This window comes from Tetrao urogallus (genome assembly GCF_951394365.1).
Source record: "Tetrao urogallus genome assembly, chromosome: 3".
In the NCBI taxonomy this organism is placed as follows: Eukaryota; Metazoa; Chordata; class Aves; order Galliformes; family Phasianidae; genus Tetrao; species Tetrao urogallus.
This window is the reverse complement of record NC_136815.1, coordinates 92,679,206-92,700,965: the sequence shown is the minus strand read 5'-3', so window position 1 is coordinate 92,700,965 and position 21,760 is coordinate 92,679,206. Positions and strand designations below refer to the sequence as shown.

Here is a 21,760-nt window from a genome sequence, read left to right as displayed (position 1 = left end):
ATTTATATATACTTAGCATATATAAAAGGGGACAGCAAAGTTAAGATGGCAGAAGAAACATGGAGTACCTCTTAATATAAATATATACATAAATATCTGAAAAGTATTGCTGACGGACTGGAGCACAAGTCTTACGAGGAGCGGCTGAGGGAGCTGGGATTGTTCAGTCTGGAGAAGAGGAGGCTCAGGGGAGACCTCATTGCACTGTACAACTTCCTGAAGGGAGGCTGTGGTGCAAAAGGGTCTGGCCTCTTCTCCCAGGCAAATAGTACGACCCGAGGAAACGGCCAGAAGTTATACCAGAGGAGGTTTAGGTTGGATATTAGGAGAAACTTTTTCTCTCAAAGGGTGGTCAGGCACTGCAATGGCTGCCCAGGAGGTGGTGGAGTCGCCGTCCCTGGTGGTGTTCAAGAGGCGCCTGGATGAGGAGCTACGAGATATGGTTTAGTGCTTGTGGTACTAATAGGAATGGGAGGGTGGTTGGACTGGATGATCTTGCAGGTCGTTTCCAACCTTGTGATTCTGTGATTCTGTGATTCTGCTTATAACACTGTATTATAAACACATGTCTATTTTTGTTATGTAAAATTATAAAATGCATCTTAAATGTGTAAATTAAATTAATAGTTCAATGTACCACAATGTATTCCTCATATATTTAGTATTCCTCATATCTTTGTATTACAATACACGAACTACTTGAATACAGAATATATTGTATCAGGAAATATGTACACGAACTTCACTTTGAAAGTAAAGTGCTTGACATATAGGGAGCTTCTGTTATTCAAATTTACAATGCATTTCTGACTGTAATAAAACCACTATGTCAGGCATTTTTAGTAACAGTGTAATACATTGAAAAGGGTAATTCTGACTAGCTTCAATTTGACGATGGAGTTAATGCCAATGTCTGTCAGACTAAGTAGAATCACTACAAACTATTCCTTGAGCTTAAGTTTATTCAGCTGGGGAAAAAGCAGCGACTAAACTAGATGTACCTTCACATAATTGCTTCCAACTCCTTTTCCAGTAAAAAAATCAAAGATTCAAAATAAGAATCATCAATTCAAATTATCAAATACTAACAACATGAGACCTTTCTAACATTAGAATTGTAGGAGACAACATATTCTTCTCTTTCACTTCAGCCCTTCATCTATTTCCCTTTTTCGCTGATTTTCAACTCTTAACACATCCACGAGAAGCAACAACCCAAAGAGTCCTTGACACGCCAAAACCAAGTCACTGCCACTCCACAAAGCACGCTCTTCAACCTTAAACTGTTGTACCATTCTGGCTGGGATGACATTATGTAGTTAAAATCCTTCAATGGCAGCCGGTACAGTTGACGCTGTGGCTAAAGCACTTTGGAATACACCACTATTTTGGCCACTGTTGAATAGAACTTGCACAGAAATGAGGTTCTCCCTCCACAGAATCCTGTCTCCCAGTGTAAATTGGGGATGGGCAAAATACAGGGAGAGGACTGACCAAAGGGATATTCTATCTCATATGACACCATACTCAGCAATTAAAACCTCAAGAAAAGGAGGAGAAAGGAAGAATATTCATGTTTATGGCATTTGCTGAGGATATCCAGAGTCAGATAATTTGTGGAATTCCGACCACCAGAGATACTTATAATTTGACTGGAAATGCCCCCGAGCAAAATGTTGCAGTTTTGAAATTGGCCTCACTTCGAGCAAAATTTGGACCACATGAACTCCTGATGCTTCTTGTAACCTAAATTATTCTAGAATTCTTCAGTCTTGTGATCCTTGCTTTTTTTCAAACTAAAAGAAAAAAGAAAAAAAAACCCTATGTTCAACTTTCCAGCAGACTTGCAATTATTTAAAACTTAGGTAATTATCATGAGAAGCCAAGCTAAGTCACTTACTCCTTCCCTGTCTGTCCTAACACATTTCATTTAATAGTTTTAGATTTGCTAAACAACAAGACCTTGTAAATTAGAAGAAGCAGAAGTCAACACAAGTTTAATAAGTAAATCTCAAAGCAAAAGCCTGCTCCTGTATTAAGATTTTGGAATTAATGAGTTACTCCTTAATTACTCTTCTCAGTCTGGCAGAAAATAAAACAGGAAAACACAAACAAACCAGAACAACTAAGCATTATTTTAATCAAGTTTATGCACAAGTTTCCAGGTAATAAATGCAAGTGTGCACAGTTATTTTAGTTCTCTGAGGAATTCATGGATGCCAGAAGGTAATGGAGCCAGGAAATAACTTCTGGCTGCAAAACGATCACTACAACATCTATTTAAGAAACTTATAAAACGTGTGACTTTCTGAATAGTTTTCTTTATTCAAGACAGTCATATTATTGATATGTGAATTGAATTTGGCTTACAATCACTTTTCACTCCCTCCGCCTGAGAAAGTAGAAACTAGAGATGCAATTTCCTCCCCAAGAACTGCAAAATCCACAGAATCACAAAAACACCAAGGTTGGAAAAGACCTGCAGGATCATCCAGTCCAACCATCCACCTGTCACCAGTAGTTCTCACTAAACCATGTCCCTCAACACAAAATCCAAACGTTCCTCAAACACCTCCAGGGTCAGTGACTCCACCAGCTCCCTGAGCAGCCCGTTCCAGTGCCTGACCACTCTTTCAGAGAAGTAGCATTTCCTAACATCCAGCCTAAATCTCCCCTGGCGCAGCTTGAAGCCATTCCCTCCAGTTCTATCAGCAGTTACATGCGAAGAGGCCGACCCGCATCTCACTGCAACCTCCCTTCAGGAAGTTACAGAGAGCAATGAGGTCTCCCCTGAGCCTCCTCCAGGCTGAACATTCCCAGCTCCTTCAGCCCCTCCTCATCAGCCCTGTGCTCCAGACCCCTCACCAGCTTTGTTGCCCTTCTTTGAACCCAGTCCAGAGCCTCAATGCCTTTCTTGCAGTGAGGGGCCTAAAAATTGGACACAGTACTCAATGTGCAGCCTCACCACAGTTAGTACAGGGGGAAAATCACTCCCCTGTTCCTGCTGGCAACACCATTTCTGATGCAAGCCAGGATGCCATTGGCCTTCTTGGCCAGCCAGGCACACTGTTGGCTCACGTTCAGCCAAGCATCAATCAACACCCCCAGATCCATTTCCTCTACATCTTCCAGCCACTCTGCCCCAAGCCTGTAGCGTTGCCTGGGGTTGTTGTGATCAAAGTGCAGGACCCAGCATTTGGCCTTGTTGAACCTCATCTCATTGGCTGCAGCCCAGCTTTCCAGATCCCTCTGTAGGGCCTCGCTACCCCCAGGCAGATCCACACTTCCAGCCAATTTGGTGTCATCTGCAAATTTACTGAGGGTGCACTCGATGCCCTCATCGAGGTCATCAATAAAGATATTGAAGAGGACAGGCCCCAGCACCGACCCCTGGAGAACACCACTTGTGACAGGTCGCCAGCTGCATTTAGCTCCATTCACCACCACTCTCTGGGCCCGGCCTTCCAGCCAGTTCCTTATCCATATCCAGCCAAGAGCGTACCTGTCCAAGCCACGGGCTGCCAGCTTCTGCAGGAGAATGCTGTGTGGACAGTGTCAAAGGCTTTGCTGAAGTCTAGGTAGAACACATCAACAGCCTTTCCCTCATCCACCAGATGAGTCACTAGATCACAGAAGGAGATCAGGTTGGACCTGCCCTTCATGAACCCATGCTGGCTAGAAAACTAAAGACATCATCTTTATCATCTAAACATCTCTCTATATCACTGTATACTTTCAGAATATGTAGGATGTGTATCAGTATTAGAATATTAGTGATTCTGTGACTTACCTGTCAATAATGGCACACATGTCAATGCTGACATTGGCAAAGCTTCCCAGCTGACCTTGCTCTACTGCTTGCAAATCCACCAGCTGATCATCCACATGAATAAACTGCATGCATCCTTGAAACGAATGGTGAAATAGAGAGTGATCCGAGTCATTCATCTGTAGAGGAAACCCTGGAATGCAGCAGAAGGAATAGCATTAACTTCACATACTGATAATCAAGGCAGAATTTTTTTGGACTGGAAAAAGATATGTTTTCTAGACGAGAGAAAACGCAAAATGGGGTACAGTTATTAGATTTCATTGTGTGCTGTTAAGTCACTGGAATTACCTGCAAGAATTGATACAATATAGCTGATGATTCTTCCTTTTTTTTTTTTTTTTTTTTTTTTTTTTTTTTTTTTTAAATATTGAGTGGAAGTCTTCTGCTACTTTTCTTGTGTCTCCCATTCTCACATCATTGTTTCTCGTTAATCCTCATTTTAAAAATCAGTTTAAGGAAACTGAGAAAAGATTAATCTTTTTAGCATATTGTAAGGATCACATTGCAATTTCTCTTCATATTTTTGACATGTATTTTATGAAACAACATCCCAGTTCAGATTTCTGCAGAAGAAATCTTCCTATACAATACTTGTGCTCAAAACTTTCTACAAACCTAGAACTAGCCCTAAATTCCATGCCTGCTTCTGAAAAAAATCTGAGAACAATTTGCAGAATTTTCATTTTTGCTCTGAACATATTCACTTATATGCCAATCTTCATGAAGGTTGCTTAAGAAAGATGAGAATGAGTTAGATTCTTGATTCAGGTGAAAGGAGATGAGGTTCTTTTAATATCTGTATACCCAACGTGAGATTAAGAAACAACGGTTCAAACGTTGGTCCAACCAGTTTATTACAAATCCTAATCAGGGAGACGGGGAAGGGAAGGAGGGCGATAGAAAAGACAGGAAAGAAGCAAGAGTTGCGTCAAGCGGGGATGGTCACCGCCAGGATCCAGCAGCGTCCCGTTGCACGGCGTTTGAGGTCCGAGGCAGAAGCAGCGCGGGGGGAGCAGCAGCAGCGTGGCGGCCTTGGGCAGCAAGCAGGCAGCAGGAGGCGGCCGCGGAGCCAACGCGGGAGGAAGCAGCAGCGCTCAGGCAGCAGCCCAGGAGAGTCCGTCAGCATGCGGGAATTCCGTAGTGAGGAATCTGATGGCAGACATCTTTTCTTCTACTTCAGCATGCAGGCATCACTTCATGAAGAATCTGTTGTCAGAAACCTATCCTTGTGGTTTTCGATTCCCCATTTAACTTCCTTTTCCTCCTGCCTACGTGATATCCTTGGGCGCTTGAGCAAGAGACTTGCGAGGACCCCCTGAGATGGCCATCATCCTGAGATAAGTCCACACAAAAGAGCACTTCACAGTCATTTAGCTGCAGCTCATCTCTCCTTGCCCTTGTCCATCTGTGTCCCAACCTTTGCCCAGGAGTTACCTAGACTTGAACGAGTCCATCTGTGTCCCCAGCAAGCTTTGAGACACTGATGTTAACAGAATAATATCTTACACCACCCCATGACTCAAAGGTTGCTTTAAAATGGGACACTGGTGATCCATGATGGTGAGAAAAAGATAGCAAGTGTAGGGGTAAAGAAGGGAGGGGGGCAGGGAATCAAAAGTTTCATGCAATCATTACAAGAAATTCATCAGGATTGTTTACAAATGTTGCCCTGATCTACTTGACTTCCCCATCTGCGGAGGAAGTTACAAAGTACAGAGGATACAACACGTTGAATAAGTTGAATAAAACGTGGTATCATACAAGGGACGAACATGAGAGTCGCAACAGCACAGTAATAGATAAAATAAGATACGTTTTACCCATCGGCCACCTGGGAGCCAGGAGAAGAGGTCAAGATCTGGGCTTTTCCAAGTTTGAACAGGAACATGTGCTATTTTCCATATACCTTGAGCAATTTGTTTAACAACTTTACCATCATCATCAATCTTCAGACAACAAGTAGAATCATTTAATTTGCCACAGACTCCACCTTCTTCAGCTAGCAGGCAGTCTAGAACAATGCAATGCTGGAGTATTGCCACCCGCATCTGTGAAGTTTGATCTGCAAGAAGATCAAGGGCATATGCTGCTCTATTAGTAATTATTTCAAGGACAGCTTGCAATCTGATAATACGACTTAGGTTATAGATGGGCTCTCAAGCACCACTAACCCACTCATTGGGGCTCCAGGTAGCTGGCCAGTAGTGTTTGATTATACGCTGGGGAGGCCAATCATCTTTGCCCCAGGTTTGGCCGCTACCACGTGTTAGGGGGGTGTCGATAGACCTCTTGTGTCGATTGAGATCATCGTATACTCTGACACCTAATTCATTGCCATCCTCTCCTGGAACTAAAAGGAACATCGGGCAGATTACTCCGACATCACATACCCAAGTTCAGTTTGCAGGTAACCATTTATATGCATAATGACCACAAATCCAATATTCCAATATTGTCCCTTTAGTTGCAAGCCTCTAATAAACATCCACTGTTCCCTCTCCCTCCCCCCCCCGCTCACTTGAGGGGTGAAGGAATTAGTTTCCCAATGGCTTTGGTAGCTCTTCAGGTGCTGCAGGGGTGGCACTAGGACCTGGGGTTTTACTTTCCTCAAGTCTAGTCGGCCATCCAATAACCAACCACCTCTAGCGTATCAGTTGTCAATCCATCCATCAAATTTCGTGGAATACCCTTTTTCCAGCCCAGAGTCCAAAGTCTATTACAGTTATGAAAAATATTCTGCCTACTGGTTTTTACTGGCACTGAGACCCTTCCAGACCCACTGAGCTTTGGGCTAGATGGCCTGGGAGTAAGGCTGACAGCTGCAAGTCTTCCTTCACTTGGCTCAAATTTCCTGGAGGAAGAAACCACTGGCCCATATTTTCTTCCACAGTTTATTAACTCTTGGGCCACCTCCCCCCACGTCCATACTTTGCATCCCGACTGCAGATGGTTGGGGGTTACAGTTCCTTCTAACACTGCCCGGGTTCTTTCCCCCGAGACATAGCTTGTATCCTTGTTTGTAATTGTGCCTATGGGTTTCAGCCATTCCAGAAGCCCTCTAATTAAAGGGGTCATCCTCTCAGGATCAACGGGCATCATCATGGGCGATTCATGATGCAGCTGCAGCTTTCTATCATACATCAGTTGGAGACAAGCAGCCTTTTGAACACTCTCTACTAACTGATCAGTTGTTCCAGTAATGGCAAGAGGGTCTCCCCTTTGCGAAGGGTTGAGACCACCTGCCCAGTATGTAGCCCTTTGTGTTAATGACCAGGGAGCACGATTGTTACCGGCAGTTAAAAATACTCCTGGTCCCCAATAACCTCTGCTTCCTTTTCTGTTAACCGAATCTGGTGGCCACAAGTGAGACTCACCCTCCATATGTATTCTGCTTCTGATTCCTTTGGAGAGCGGCTAAAGTCCCTTTTCAATTCTGCCAGCTCGGTGGCCGAGAATGGAATTTCCTTAGCATTCATGTGAGGATCTAGATCCTCGCTGCTATCGAAGGCACATTCGGTTTTTATCAAGGGACGCAGTAGGGCTATTGGGGTTTCCAATTTGTCTAGCCTTTCCTTTATTTCTTGCAGTTCCTCCTGAGCAAAAGATTTTTCTTGAAGCAAACTGTGGGTGACAGTATCGCTAGTATCCTTATATGTTAGCAGTTCCTCGAAAGCCATCTGCAACAAAGCCGAATTACATTTCTCTCTAATTGTTCCTCGAGATTAACTATTTGATTCCACAGAGTTTTTACCCATTCTGTGTAACTCTCGCCGATTCCTGTAGTGCTACTATGGTTTGGAGTTCTGCCGAATGCTTTTCATTTCGGAACTCCACAGCAGCTTTTAAAGCAACCCCGAGTACGGCACAAACAAACGACTTTCCTTTTCCAGCTGTGTCCGAGCCTCATTCTGTAAGACACTAATGCGGTCCAAACACTCTGCAAATTATGCCAATTCTGGCGTGCCCGGTCCACCCCTGATAAAGAGGGACGAGCACCGTGCTTTTCTAAAAGGTCAAATAACACACCTTCACTTTCCATACAGGCAATACTGTCACTCATTTCTTAATACAATGGAAGATCTACACTAAGGGAGTCGGAGGTACACGTCTTCAAAAGCTCAATCACTCCTTACCGCTCCTCCCAGGGAGGTACAACACACCTAAACAAATGCAAATGATCCAATCACGCCTCCCTTTTGTTGAGGGGTGCACACAAAGACAAGAGGCTAAAAAAACTGTAAACACCACACCTAAATTACAGTTCACTCCTTGCAACCCCAGAAGGTGCACACAGCTCAAACCACTCCTTCCTTTCTTTGAGGGGAACACAAAAAATGCGAAGATGCTAAAGCAATATTTTCTAGGTTTCAATAGAGTGAATAAAACTTCTTGGAGAGGCACACACGTGTAAGTCACAAAATATCACTTTCTCACTTCCCCAAGAGGCGCGCGCACACAAACAAAGGTTCAAGTTTCGCACTTCAGTTAGCAGATAACCACAGAAAGGTCTTCCCGAGGAGGCACACACGTATTAAACAAAATGCAAATAGTCAAAATAAGTCCCCGAGAGGTACACACATAAAAGGTTCAGAATACGGAGCGGTCTTCCAGGAGAAGGACTCACGCCTCAATTTCCAAAAATGTCGCTACTTGCAACTCCAGGAGGTGCACAGAGAAGAGGTTTCAAACTATACCTGGAAGGACAACACTCTCACAGCGGGTATCCTGCAACGAACTACGCCAATAAAAAAATATCTCGCTCCAATTTATAGGAGGGAGATGAAGTTCTTTTAATATCTGTATACCCAACGTGAGATTAAGAAACAACGGTTCAAACGTTGGTCCAACCAGTTTATTACAAATCCTAATCAGGGAGACGGGGAAGGGAAGGAGGACGATAGAAAAGACAGGAAAGAAGCAAGAGTTGCGTCAAGCGGGGATGGTCACCGCCAGGATCCAGCAGCGTCCCGTTGCACGGCGTTTGAGGTCCGAGGCAGAAGCAGCGCGGGGGGAGCAGCAGCAGCGTGGCGGCCTTGGGCAGCAAGCAGGCAGCAGGAGGCGGCCGCGGAGCCAACGCGGGAGGAAGCAGCAGCGCTCAGGCAGCAGCCCAGGAGAGTCCGTCAGCATGCGGGAATTCCGTAGTGAGGAATCTGATGGCAGACATCTTTTCTTCTACTTCAGCATGCAGGCATCACTTCATGAAGAATCTGTTGTCAGAAACCTATCCTTGTGGTTTTCGATTCCCCATTTAACTTCCTTTTCCTCCTGCCTACGTGATATCCTTGGGCGCTTGAGCAAGAGACTTGCGAGGACCCCCTGAGATGGCCATCATCCTGAGATAAGTCCACACAAAAGAGCACTTCACAGTCATTTAGCTGCAGCTCATCTCTCCTTGCCCCTGGCCTTGTCCATCTGTGTCCCCCAGACAAAGCATTTCACAACCTTTGCCCAGGACTTGCCTGGACTTGAACAAGTCCACCTGAGCCCCCAGCAAGCTTTGAGACACTGATGTTAACAGAATAATATCTTACAATGTATGCCGCTACTTAGCTGAATATCCTTTATAGTAGAATGTATCAATTTACCTGGAAAAATATCCTGGAAAAGGCAGTGCAGTGCCTTGTCCACTACTCACAATTTTTTAACAGTAGATGGCCTCAACATATTCATCTAAAGAGAATATTTACATAAAGAGTAGGAAAGAAGAGAGACGTGCTGTCAGGCATATTCACTCCAAGGCCCATGGGCTTCATGCAACCCAGCTCAGCTCGAACTGCAGCCCATGCCCTCTACTGCTGTGTCATCACACTGGCAGCTCTGCCTTGCTGAGCAATACGGCCTGGCCCTAAGCACTGGGGGGCACACTGCACTGAAGGCAAGTAATATTGCACAGTGATTAGTTTGCAAGGAAATTATGTTAGTTTTCGAAGATTGCAGTTTTCAAAGATTACATTACGTGCAGAAACATGCTGCCAAACTTAATGCATAGTAGAAATTCTTCGTAAACACAAAACAGCAGAACTGATGAAAGTCAGTCTCCTCAACAAAATATTTTTAGAAAGTTAAAACTCAAACAGACTCCATTTTAAAAACAAGTTACATGACAGCAAATCCTACTGCAAAAAAATCAAAACCATTCCCTCACTGTGAGTTTGTTAAGCAAGGTATGGAAAGCACGACAGATAAAGTGTGTTCTGATAAAGAAACAGGAAACATTTTTTTCAGTAGACTTGGAGAGTAAAGCTGATAATTTCAAATTTTCTGCTCTGGCAATATATAAAAATACTGATGCTACAGATATAGCTCATCTTGAGTTTTCATTAGAGGTCCTGATAACATACAGTGACACTGAGGAAATGGCTTCTTTGGTGCCATGAAAGTTACAACTAAATTTGTATGAAGCAGTAAAAACTATATTAAAGCAATTTAGCCTTTCATTTTATCTATCTGGTCTGGCTACTGATGGTGCCCCAATGATGACTGGAAGAGGGACTTATAAAATCAGTAAAAGATGATGTAACTTATGTTTGATGAAATATCATGGCATCTGGCATCAAGAAAACTTATATGCGAAAGACATAAAAATAGATACGTCGCACAAATTGTCATCAAATCTGTGCACTTCACGAAGTAGAAGGGTCTGAATCATCACCAATTCTAGGAGTTCATTAGAATTACAGATATTGATTATGAGGTCATAAAATCACAAAATTGCCAGGGTTGGAAGGGACCTCAAGGATCATGAAGCTCCAACCCCCTGCCACATGCAGGGCCACCAACCTCCTCATTTAATACCAGCCCCGGCTGCCCAGGGCCCCATCCAACCTGGCCTTGAACACCTCCAGGGATGGACGGGGCATCACAGCCTCTCTGGGCAGCTGCTCCAGCACCTCACCACTCTCTCTCTAAAGAACTTCCCCCTGACATCCAACCTAAATCTCCCCTCCCTCAGCTTCAAACCATTTTTCCTTGTCCTGCAGTTCATCATCAACCCTTTCCAAGAGTTGATTCCCCTCCTGTTTGCAGGCTCCCTTTAGGTACTGAAAGGCTGCAGTGAGGTCACCCCACAGCCTTCTTTTCTCCAGGCTGAACAAGCCCAGCTCCCTCAGCCTGTCTTGTTTTTTAGGTTTTAATACACATGAATATATATAGTTAGCATTTTTATTATATATTTTATGTGATCTATGTCAATTCCTGTTCACTCAATATAGCCCAGGCAAGCCAAAAAAGGCAAAACTATGGGCTGTCATATGTTTATTCAAAGAGATGGTAAAAAAATCTGAAAAATGATGAAATGAAAAGTGACATAATGATTTTGCAGACTGTTGTTATGATGATAACAAGCCATGCAGTTCTTGACAATGGAAACACTTCACAGAACTCTGAGTAGCTAAGACAAATTGTACAGCTACTATTCATCCTTTCACTTTCATATTCAACCCAATGCTTTACTACTCTCTTCAATAGCATGGAAACTGCTGTTTGTGAAAACAGGTCAATAACAGATAGTGGAACTTAAGGCCAAAAACAACCTGATAACAACATCAGCAGGAAGAAGGAATGAACACCATTTAAATTCTGCTCCTGAATACATTTTACAGAGTGCCATACAAAGAATTGGACTGGCTTCACAGAGAGAGCAATGAATGGAGGGCAGAAAGGAGCAACTGCGAGTTGAGAATAGATGATGCATAATGTGGCAAATATTACTAAAATAAAAAAAGTCACACCTGAAGTCTGCACCAAAACACGATTAAGATACATATTGACCAAATAAGTTTGCCAGTTTATCTGTATGACTGATTGTTGTAGGCCAGAGAAGCTGGAAGTGCTGCTGCTTCTACCTGAAGACTGATCAGCTCAGGATTCTGAGTTCTGCTACGTATTCCTGTATAATCAACGAGTATACAGATGTATAATCAGCAAACATATAGAGAATTTAGGCCAGTCTTCAGAGAGCATATATCTGGAAAGACTACTGTGTTGGAGAGGGATAATCAGAAATGAATGGAAAAGCTTACCCATCCCACATCCTGGGCTTACAGAAAAACTCCAAGAGGAGAAACGCCCAGACAGAGATCCTTCCCCAAAGGCAGCCAGCCCTAAAATGGGCTCTAGGAGAGGTGCAGCCAGGCTCCACCCTTCCAGTCACACAGCTGAACTGCCTTCACTTGCACTCCCATGGCTGACTCCTTGCTTGCCTCAGGTGATCAATCAGAGGTTCAGGCTGTGATTCAACAGTTCCCATGCAGTACCGATGGATGAAGAGTATAATTTATTTCCTCCTATCTCTTTATTTGCCCATCTCCCATGGTTGTTTCCAGTTGTAAGGAACTAGAAAAGGGTTATTTTAATTTTTAAGTAGCAGTATAACTCCTTACATAAATGGTGAGGCTGATTGTGAAACAAGGCATTTTAGTATTCTATTAACATAAAGTATAGCTAATAAAAATGAGACCATTTTAGAAATACTGCAAGGAGATAATTTAGGAAATATTTCCCTATCCGTGTGATAAGGAAACGCATGTTAATTTTCAACCATATACTTCCTTTGCTCTCATGAACAGCCTTCCCTAATAATTATTTTTTCTATTCTTTAATATTGCTGCCATAGCTTTCACAAATTGCAGTTAATAAGTATGGTGTTATAAAAAGAAAACACCTCATTGAGTTTTTATTTTTACCTTTAGCTTAATTTGTAAGTTAACAATGGCATACTAACTTATGTAAGCAACAAGTTTAACTGTATATAGAATAGATATGATGTTTTCAATCTATTAGGTGTATCTACTTATTTTGGTGGAGCCTGGACAGATACAGACACTTCAGGTAACTCCAGCACAAGTCAGTGAGGGCAAGACTGTTTTTAGATCTGTAAGAGATCCCATAGATTGTAACTGTTATTTCAATGCACAATAATGCTTTTCCCTTTGAGCCTTCCATTACAGAGGGATGATTTGCTTGCTGATTCTTCCTACATTTAGTCAAATTTTAAATGAAATTCTATAAAGAACCTGATAGCAATGCTGTCACTGGGAAGGACTTGCTTGCAGACAAGAAAAATGTACATTTTTGAACTACTAATGCAGTGTAATGTAGACAAATCAAACTGCTAAATACACCTTCAACTGCCTTATCTTGAAATTCTGACATCCTTCTGCATTTTTTCCTCTACTAAATCTGAAAATTACCAGTTTTTTTTCCATATTTGAAGCCCACAAAAAGATGGATTATCCTGCAAAGGTCAGATATGGATTGAATCTTAATTTTAGCCAGAGTACAAGGAAATTTTTTTCCCAGGATGTCAGTCTGTCATTCCAAACTCAAAAACAGCTAAAAGTCTAAGTTCAAACATCCAAAAACTTTAAGATCTACTGTTTTCATTCATGCTGTTTTCCATTAGAACAATCATTCTACTTTTTCATGCTGTTGGACCCATGCAATTTTCTATGCAATCTTAATATATTAAATACAATAAAAATCGCGATATATTTAATAAGATACCCAAAAAGAGAAAGAAGTATTTCTTTGCCAGTGTCAAGATTTATTATGCTTCTCTTCTAATTGCCTGAGTAAGATTATAGGAAGAAAATTATAAGAACAGAAGTGTAAGTAAGAATGTACTCAGTGATATAATAATAAATATAGTCAAAATAGAATAAGCATCTAATGCACCAGCTGTTTCTGAGATGTGGCCTAAGAGTAGTGTCCTGTACTAGATTTTTTAAAGGAAGGTTCAATTTTTAACTGCTCAGCAATGATAATTTGTGAGGCATTATCTGGCATGTATCTAATCTCAGATCTGACTGATTTTTATCTGCATGGTGTTTCAATTATACACCCTAGGTCTTTGCTATCCAGAATGAAGAGAAGGAAAAATTATTCCTCTAGAAAGCAGCAGTGTAACACCACTGAAGAGCCAAGTGATCCTTAAGTTTCTATACATAATATACATAATATACAGAAGATGATTTTCATTTTTACCCACAAAAAACAAAAACAAAAACCACAAATCCTTTGCATATTGATTATCCTATTTTGAAGATGCAACTGGTGTTTCATGTGTTATGAAACAGGAAACAATAGTAAAAGGCAAGCTAAATGCAGCTACCCACCTACATTCACCTAATGTTTTCACACTTACTTCAACTGAACTAGAACAGTGTCTATAGTATAGACAGTAGTAGTATAGACTATAGTATAGAAGTAGAACACAGGCAATAACTTTGCAAAACTAGAAGCTTACTGCTCAAGAAGCGTGAAATAAGCTAAACGAACTGTACAAGTGATCAAAGAATTGTAGGGGTTGGAAAGTATATCTAGATATCATGGAGTCCAACATTCCTACTAAATTAGGTTCCCTAGAGCAGGTCATGTAGGTAGATGTCCAGATGGATCTTGAATATGCCTAAGGAAGGAGAATCTACAACATCTCCAGGCAGCCTGCTCCAGTGCTGGGTCCCTCAGAAAGTAAAGCAGTTCTTCATCTTAGTATGGAACTTCCTGGGTCCCAATTTCTGTCCATTGTCCCTTGTTCCATTGACACGCGTCACTGAAAAAAGAAGTCCAGCACCATTAACTTTAATCTCACTCTTAAGTTATTTAAAAATAAAAATATGAGATCCCCTCTCAGCCTTCTCTTCTCCAGAAGGAACAGTCCCAGGTCTCATGCTTTTCTCATACGGAAGATTCTCCAGACCCTTAATAATCTTTGTTGACTTCCACTGAACCCTTTCTAGGAGATACCTGTCTTTTTGGTTTTTGTTTTTTTTTTTTTTTAAATTGGTAGTCCAGAATTGAGCACACCATTCCAGATATGGCCTCACGAGGGAAGATTTAAGACAAAGGATCATCTCCCTTGACCTGCTGGCCACACCTTTTTTAATATATTATGCACCCCAGAATGCCACTAGCCTTCTTGGCCACAAGGTACAGTGCTGGCTCATGGCCTACCTGTTGTCCTCCAGGACATTCAGGTCCTTCTCTGTAGAGCTCCTCTCAAGTAGATCAGCCCCTAACACAAGGGTTTTGAATCTTTTGACTTGCTAGGCCACACTGAATGAAGAATTGTCTTGAGCCACATACTCGAGGCTGTATCAGAAGTATTATCTCCTATTTATTTCCATGGAAATTACAACAGATACAAAGAGCATAACAGCACCTGATAGAACAAATTCACAACTACAAAATTCTATATTTCAACATAATCACCACTACTTGGGAACTATTAGGTCACAGCCCAAACCTGTGATTGAGCATCTGGATATATGTGGCCAGCCCTGGGAGCACAGGTTCAGGCAATTGACCTGCACGACAGGAGCCTTACTTGTTTAAGGGCTGTCAGCCAAAAGGGAAGTACCTCTACTTGGAGATTTTGTCCTCTGGGGAAAGTTCCAGTGAGCCCCAGTTTTTAGAGTAAGGTAAATTCTTTGTTTTTTATTATCAGATTATAACTAAAGCCTTTGGCTATCCAAAAGCTGGTCAGAGGCAGCTATATGCCTCTATTTTATGTCTTACAACCACTGTTAGCTATTCATTTTCAGCAGCAATGAACAAGAGCCTGCATGCTATACTTACAAAAATCTGCAGCAGTGGAGGTGACCCACTATCACCACTGTAGAAGTGTACCACCCATCACCTTGCTGTGTTCACATCTACTGTTTGGTCTCCAAAAAAAAAAAAAAAAAAAAAAAGTTCAGCAATGAATGAATAGCAGTGAGTTTTTCCTCAATGGAGGAATTCAATCAACCACTTTGCTTCATACACACTTCTGTGTCAGAGGCCATTTTGTCAGACTGCCCCTCTGTTGCCATCTGTCACAAGGCAACACAATGTAATGGGATGTTGTCAGGGAGATTCAGCCTCTACTATGACACTATCAGCATCTGATATCATGGCCTACCATAATAAAGTAGGAGGCATTACTTTTGGGGCAGCTCTTGTAAACTATATAATAGTTTACATACCTACTGTTAATTTTTAATATATTTTATTAAAACAAAAAAGAGGGCAACAAAAACTGATGGGTTATTTGACCTCAGTTTTGTGAGAACAGTATGTCAGCCTGATTTGATCAAAGTGGTTGCAATTCTTTTTGTGTTCTTGAGGTGTTCAGAGATGAAAATTTATTCTTCCTGTGCTTCACCCTTGAAAGTAGTTTGCAAATATATATACTGCCAGAGAGCAGTGAATAAGGTGGGATGGTGAAGTAAGGGATGTTTTTCCTCTTAAGTTAGGTCTTATGAAAGTCTGGTGAAGAAACATGGTTAAATCATTGAGTTGAATACTAGACACTATTTACATTACATAAATTAACTGCAATTTTTAAAATACGAACTGAAGACAGAATCACAGGTATACCAGGGAATTAACTTTTTTTTTTTTTCCAGCAAGCTTGAAACCTAGTCTCAAGCTCCCTTATCAAAACTGAAAGCATGGCTACTTTTTTTTTTATACTGTTTACAGTATTATGTTTAGCCAAAATATCAAAATATATTAAATTATTTGCCATAATTTGAGTTAGTGCTGCTCTGAGTTCTCCCCATGTCCTGATTTCAGTTGACACAGTGTTATAGCATACTGATGTGTGGTTGTTGCTGAGTGATGAAAGTGCACCTGTGGCCAGACTGGGCCAGTAGCCAAGGCAGAGCTCCCATCACGGTGGTGAGGGGCAGGGGCTACACTGCATGTCAGGCTGCGCTGAGCCACCTGTGGGCAGTGGGTTGGACAGATCGGTCCTAACTTGTATTGATGCATGCAGTTATTCCTCCCCAGACACTAGAAGTCTACACTTGCTCTTTTTGTACCTCACCAGGCTCCTCTCTGCCCAGCCCTCTAGTCTGTTCAGGTGCTGCAGAATAGGAACACGTCCTTCCGGAGTTATGAATGGCTGGAGTTAAAACGTATTTTTATTTTCATTGCATTGCAAATTTGTAAAGCTATGGAAATGCTCAAAACAAGGAAGTAAACAAGGAAGTATTTGAAGGAACACATGATTAAATGTAAGTTCCAACAGTTTCACCTGTTTAATTGAAGTCATAGTTCTGTATTAGGGAATACAAGGACTAAGGATTAGGTCTGCCAAGACATTGGGATCCATGTCTAGTAACTGCATGAACTGTCCTGAAAATGATCACAACTTTAAAGTCTCCCCACTTGGTGTGGCACAGGAAGGCACACTAGAGCAGGAATGATAAGTCATCTATGCATTTCAAAATACAATCACTGACTTCTTAAGTCTTCAATTTTCCTAAGAAAATCAACTTTACTTTTGTCTTCATTGTTTCGTTTCTAAAAACAAAGGCTGAACATAAAATTATTGTATCTTTGCTATTTGTAAACTCATCTTCTGCAAGTCTCATACAGACCACAGTGTCTGGTGGACTATACCAGGTAAGAGGAAATGCACATATAGCTCATCTTTGTTCTCAGGTCACCCAATACATGGACTACGCTTCAAAAAAAGACTATCCATTTTACCACTACTATGCATACAATGCATTTGAACTGCATGGGAGAACAAAAGGGATGGTTCAGAGTGATGAAATGTGATGAATATTTTGCTGCTTCTCTGGCTCTAGACATGTGTCACTGCATTGAGAATGAGAAAAAGCAAGCTGCAGTAGTTTCTCTATGGTCTACTGATGGTGGTCTATTCAGTTCTCATTCTTCTCCCAGAAATGAAGTGGTGTTCAAAAACTGTAGAGATAAAACATCTCTTTGCAATCATCTGAGCATGCAGAGAGATAAAAGTGAACATAGTGCTGAGGCAGTCATAATGTGAATGAAAGCAGGTCAAGATCCTGCGCATAGATCATTTGTGTCATTTCTGTCTTGGCTGGATTAAGTCTAGCCAAGACCCATGTGGGGATGACTGCCAAGATGATGAAGAGTGAGGCCAGCTGCATTCACTTCTCTTAGCCACTGCTTTAAGCCATCCAGGTGAAGGAAGAAGTCTTGAGACCCGCAAGGAGGTGAAGTGGTCAGGGATAGCATCACGGTGAAGGAGAGCCATGCTGAAGATAAATGGGATGGAATAGATGTAAGGTACCCAGCTGCTTCAGGGGCTTTGTTGCAAGTGGATACAACACTGTGATGAGCAGTTTAAGAAACAGTAATAGATAATAGATAATGGCTGTTATTCCATTCCATCAGGCTGGATAGGGCTGACTCAGCCTTCCCTCAACTCAGTGCAGAAGCTGTTGTGACTTGCCTAATAGTTCTGCTTTAGGGGCCCAACAAAGCAGAGAAGAACATTCTGCTGAGACTGGGTGAGACAGCCCTCAGATACATCTGCTGGGGTTGTTGTGTGAAGAAAACAAGCTTCTGTCACTTGCACAAACTTTTTCAGCTAGAACATGCAATGCCATTTGCAAGCTGGAGTGGAATGCCTGCTGATAATGCTTCTTTAATTGAGATAAAAATTTCTGAGAGATCCTTTGGAATAGCGAAGCACTTACAGGGAAGAGCATCATGTAAATCCTTTCATAGGGTGCACTGGATGTTATTGCTTGTATTAAGATCTGCAGGCCCAGGACAAATATACAAAATATCTGCACAGATAAATATGTTACATCTTCTTTCAGTTCACTTGCTTAGGTTAGCTGCAGGCTGACATATGTTAGAGCACACCTTTAAGTCTTTAGAGTAAAACATTTTGAAAGCAAACCTATTAGGGTCAATAATGAACTTATAATACCCATGGTTAAAAAGGATGGGGAGTAAGACTGCCAACAAATTGCTTTCCAAATGACCTGTCACCTCTAAGTCTGCGGCTGGAGGCCTGCAAATGGATCATTCTATTACCTGTAATGAAGTTAACTTTGAAGTGATATCCACATCAAATTTAATATAGCAGTATCAGTTTTGTTGTCTATGATTATATATCATCTCTAAGTACATTAATAAATGTGTTGTGCAATCTAAGAAAATGCAACAGCATTACATGCACATCATTAACCTAAAAAATACGTAATATTTAAAGCAAAGTACTTCTGTTTATTAAACTATTCCATACAATAAATAAATAAGTAATGGTATGGTATATACAAATGTACAAATGTACAAAGTATTCTCTAGAGAGAGTGAATTCAGAATCACCAAGTTTGAGCTTCTTGTCTGTTTATACCTACTTAATGAATGAACAGGTAGTTATTTAGTCTAGACTTAAGACTCAGACTTTTAAAGTGCTTAAATGTGAATTAGTACCCTATGAGATTGTTGCTGTAGTTGATTGCATTCATCCTTTGACAGCTCTTCACCTCAGAAAATCCTATGCCTCCTATGTTTAAAGACAGACTCCCCCGTACAAAAGGACTGTCCATGAATGAGATGAAACATAAATTCCTGCTCTTGTAGAGTCTCTGCCTTTCCTTCCTTCCTTTCCAGGAAGGGTGCTGGGTGTTTCACAATAACTGTAACATTTGCTCAGTGACATTTTGGATGTTTTAATCCTTCAGCCATAGCTCACCACATGGTTTCATGTGGTTTAGTTTACTCCCTCCCCAAGACTTCCAAGACATGGGCTTCCACTGCAGGCATGTTCTATCTGTTGGAGCATTGCTAAGAGCTTTCTAACCATGATATCCAAATATCAATGACAAAAATTCAGACTGAGGTTCAGTGGGTATCAGCCCAATCATGGTGTATAAATACTCAAGATCACTAAAGTAATATTATTATTTGCAGTCCAAGATTCTGCATGATACACTAAGGACAAAGAGGAGCCCGACAGCCTAGCTGCTAAAGGAAAGAGTTGGATAAAGCCAGTAAAACAGAGCTTGAGGGAATTCTCTCTCTCAGTATAGCTGAAATGGCAAGTGAGACAGAAGCAGAAGGGGAAACCAAGTCTAACAACAAGGTTTGACAGCAATGGAATGGTTAAGCCACCACCTGATGGTTAAATTCTGGTGGACCTAGTTATAGATTGATGTTAGCACATATTAATTCACCAAAGTTAATCACACCTGAAGCACTTCATGTACATGGCATGTACTTTGGCCTAGCTGATACGGTCTTATTAATTTTATGTGTGAAATCTGTTCTGTAGAGTCAGATAAAGTCACAAACATAGCTGAGATTTATAAACATCATGATTCGACACACCAAATTCTACTAGTTTAATTGCAGTTGTCTCATGCTAAGTCGTGGCTCTTATTTATTTACTTCAGTATTGTATTAAAGTAATTCCTTTAGCTCAATTCTCTAAAGTATTTAAGCCTTGAATTGCATAAGTACTACTGGTCAGGATCTCTGTACTTCTTATGATTCCTTTATCCTCACTTTATATTGTTTTAATATTTGTTCCCGCTTTCCTTTTTATTTCCTCCTTACTGATACCTGTACTTCTCTTCCCTTCTGTTGAGTTCTAAGCTTGTTTTCCCATTAGCCCTCCAACTCAAAATAATGGAGAAGATTAGGTTTAGCAAAGATGATTAGTGTCGTTTTCTGCCTTGGCAAGAAGTAGAAAAGGGAATATTTGTGTAAATCTCACCTACTTTCGATGGTAAGCCAAAGAAGTCTGTGCTATAGTTGACATAATACATTACAAAATATTTATCCTTCAAAAATCTAAACTTCTCTGTAGGGAGAAATAAACTGCTCACTTTTGGTGAAAATCTTTCCTAAAGAGTTCTAATCTGAGATATGAGTTCTGTCCCAGTTCAATATAATTTTAATGCAGTTATAAAGTATGTGGTGCTCTCCCTTCTCTCCCTTTGAAATCCATTTTTGTCAGATAGTTGTACTCAGGCTTCTACTACAAACATGTTGTTTTAAAGCAAATTTGTCATTGGAACAATGACCTTGAAACTGCTTTAAAGAAGGAAATGCTGTTAAAAAAATTGTCATATTGTTGCGTGCTGTGAATTATTTTTTTTATTTATACCAGCTGCATTATTGGACAAACAGATTTCATAACGTAGCAGATTTTATATCCCTCTAATAGAGGAGCTGATTGCAGAAAAAATATTTTATAAGTAAATGGAGAAGGCTTTTAGGCCATTTTTTTAAATGGAGGTGAATAGATGAGATTTAAGATCAAAATAAGTAATTACACTCTATAGTGCCTATAATAATGTAAAAACATAATGCATTTGGGAATACAAGCTTGCCATCAGAACATAGTATATTGACTCAACAGCAAATCAAATGAAGAGAATGGTATGAAAAGACTTTAGAAACTCCCTGCCCTTATTCATGAGGTGTCTCGTCCCACTCAGTGGATTTGGAGGAAGGAAAGTAGATTTTGAGGGATGTGAATCTTTCTGAGCTGCGCCTCCCCTACTCAGCAGAGGTCACTACCACAATGGAGTCATTTGAGACTCAGAGGAATCAATTTATGGAGAACTTTCTTAAAAACAACCAATTTGGAGGTAAAATTTGGTAATTTGCTAACTACAATAAATAAACATTACAGGTAATACAATGTTAGGCAACAGCTACTACAAAGAGTAAAAGAATAGAAGATTAAGAGAAAAATAGAAAATGAGGAAAGAGAAACAGACAGACATGCAAGGTGGTTCACCACTCCTCTTTCCAGCAATGTCATGGTGTCAAGTGCTGATCTTCAATAGTTTTGGGTTGTCCAAGGTTGTTTTGGTCAGTTGATGATGACTAAAGACAACAGTACAGACTTTTACTTATAGTCCAGAGTGGTCAAGCCTGCTCCAATAAACACTCCTAGGCACACCCATTCAAAGGCAAATAACTCCAAAGAAATGCTTTAAGATATAAAACACAAAAAGTGATATTGATTGCCTCATTATGATTTGAGACATTCCTTACCAGTCTCAGACAATGAAGAAAACTTATTTGTAGAACAAGTAAACAAGGAACAAGTTTGGTGCTGTTTCTTGATAGCTTAAAACGGCTTCTTAGCCTAGTTTGCAAGATGAAATGAAGTAAATCATGAAAATGTGGAAATGTGAG

At 41.0% G+C, this 21,760-nt stretch overlaps 1 protein-coding gene across 1 annotated transcript in view; it reads right to left on the bottom strand.

The window, feature by feature from the left end:
- CNTNAP2 (contactin associated protein 2) overlaps positions 1 to 21,760 on the bottom strand; it is a gene marked incomplete at both ends in the record, with an annotated part of 665,714 nt that overhangs the window by 252,992 nt on the left and 390,962 nt on the right. The window contains one exon of the mRNA XM_079533370.1: positions 3,791 to 3,962. Within this exon, the coding sequence (XP_079389496.1) occupies positions 3,791 to 3,962 (172 nt within the window). The remainder of the gene's footprint in view (positions 1 to 3,790; positions 3,963 to 21,760) is intronic.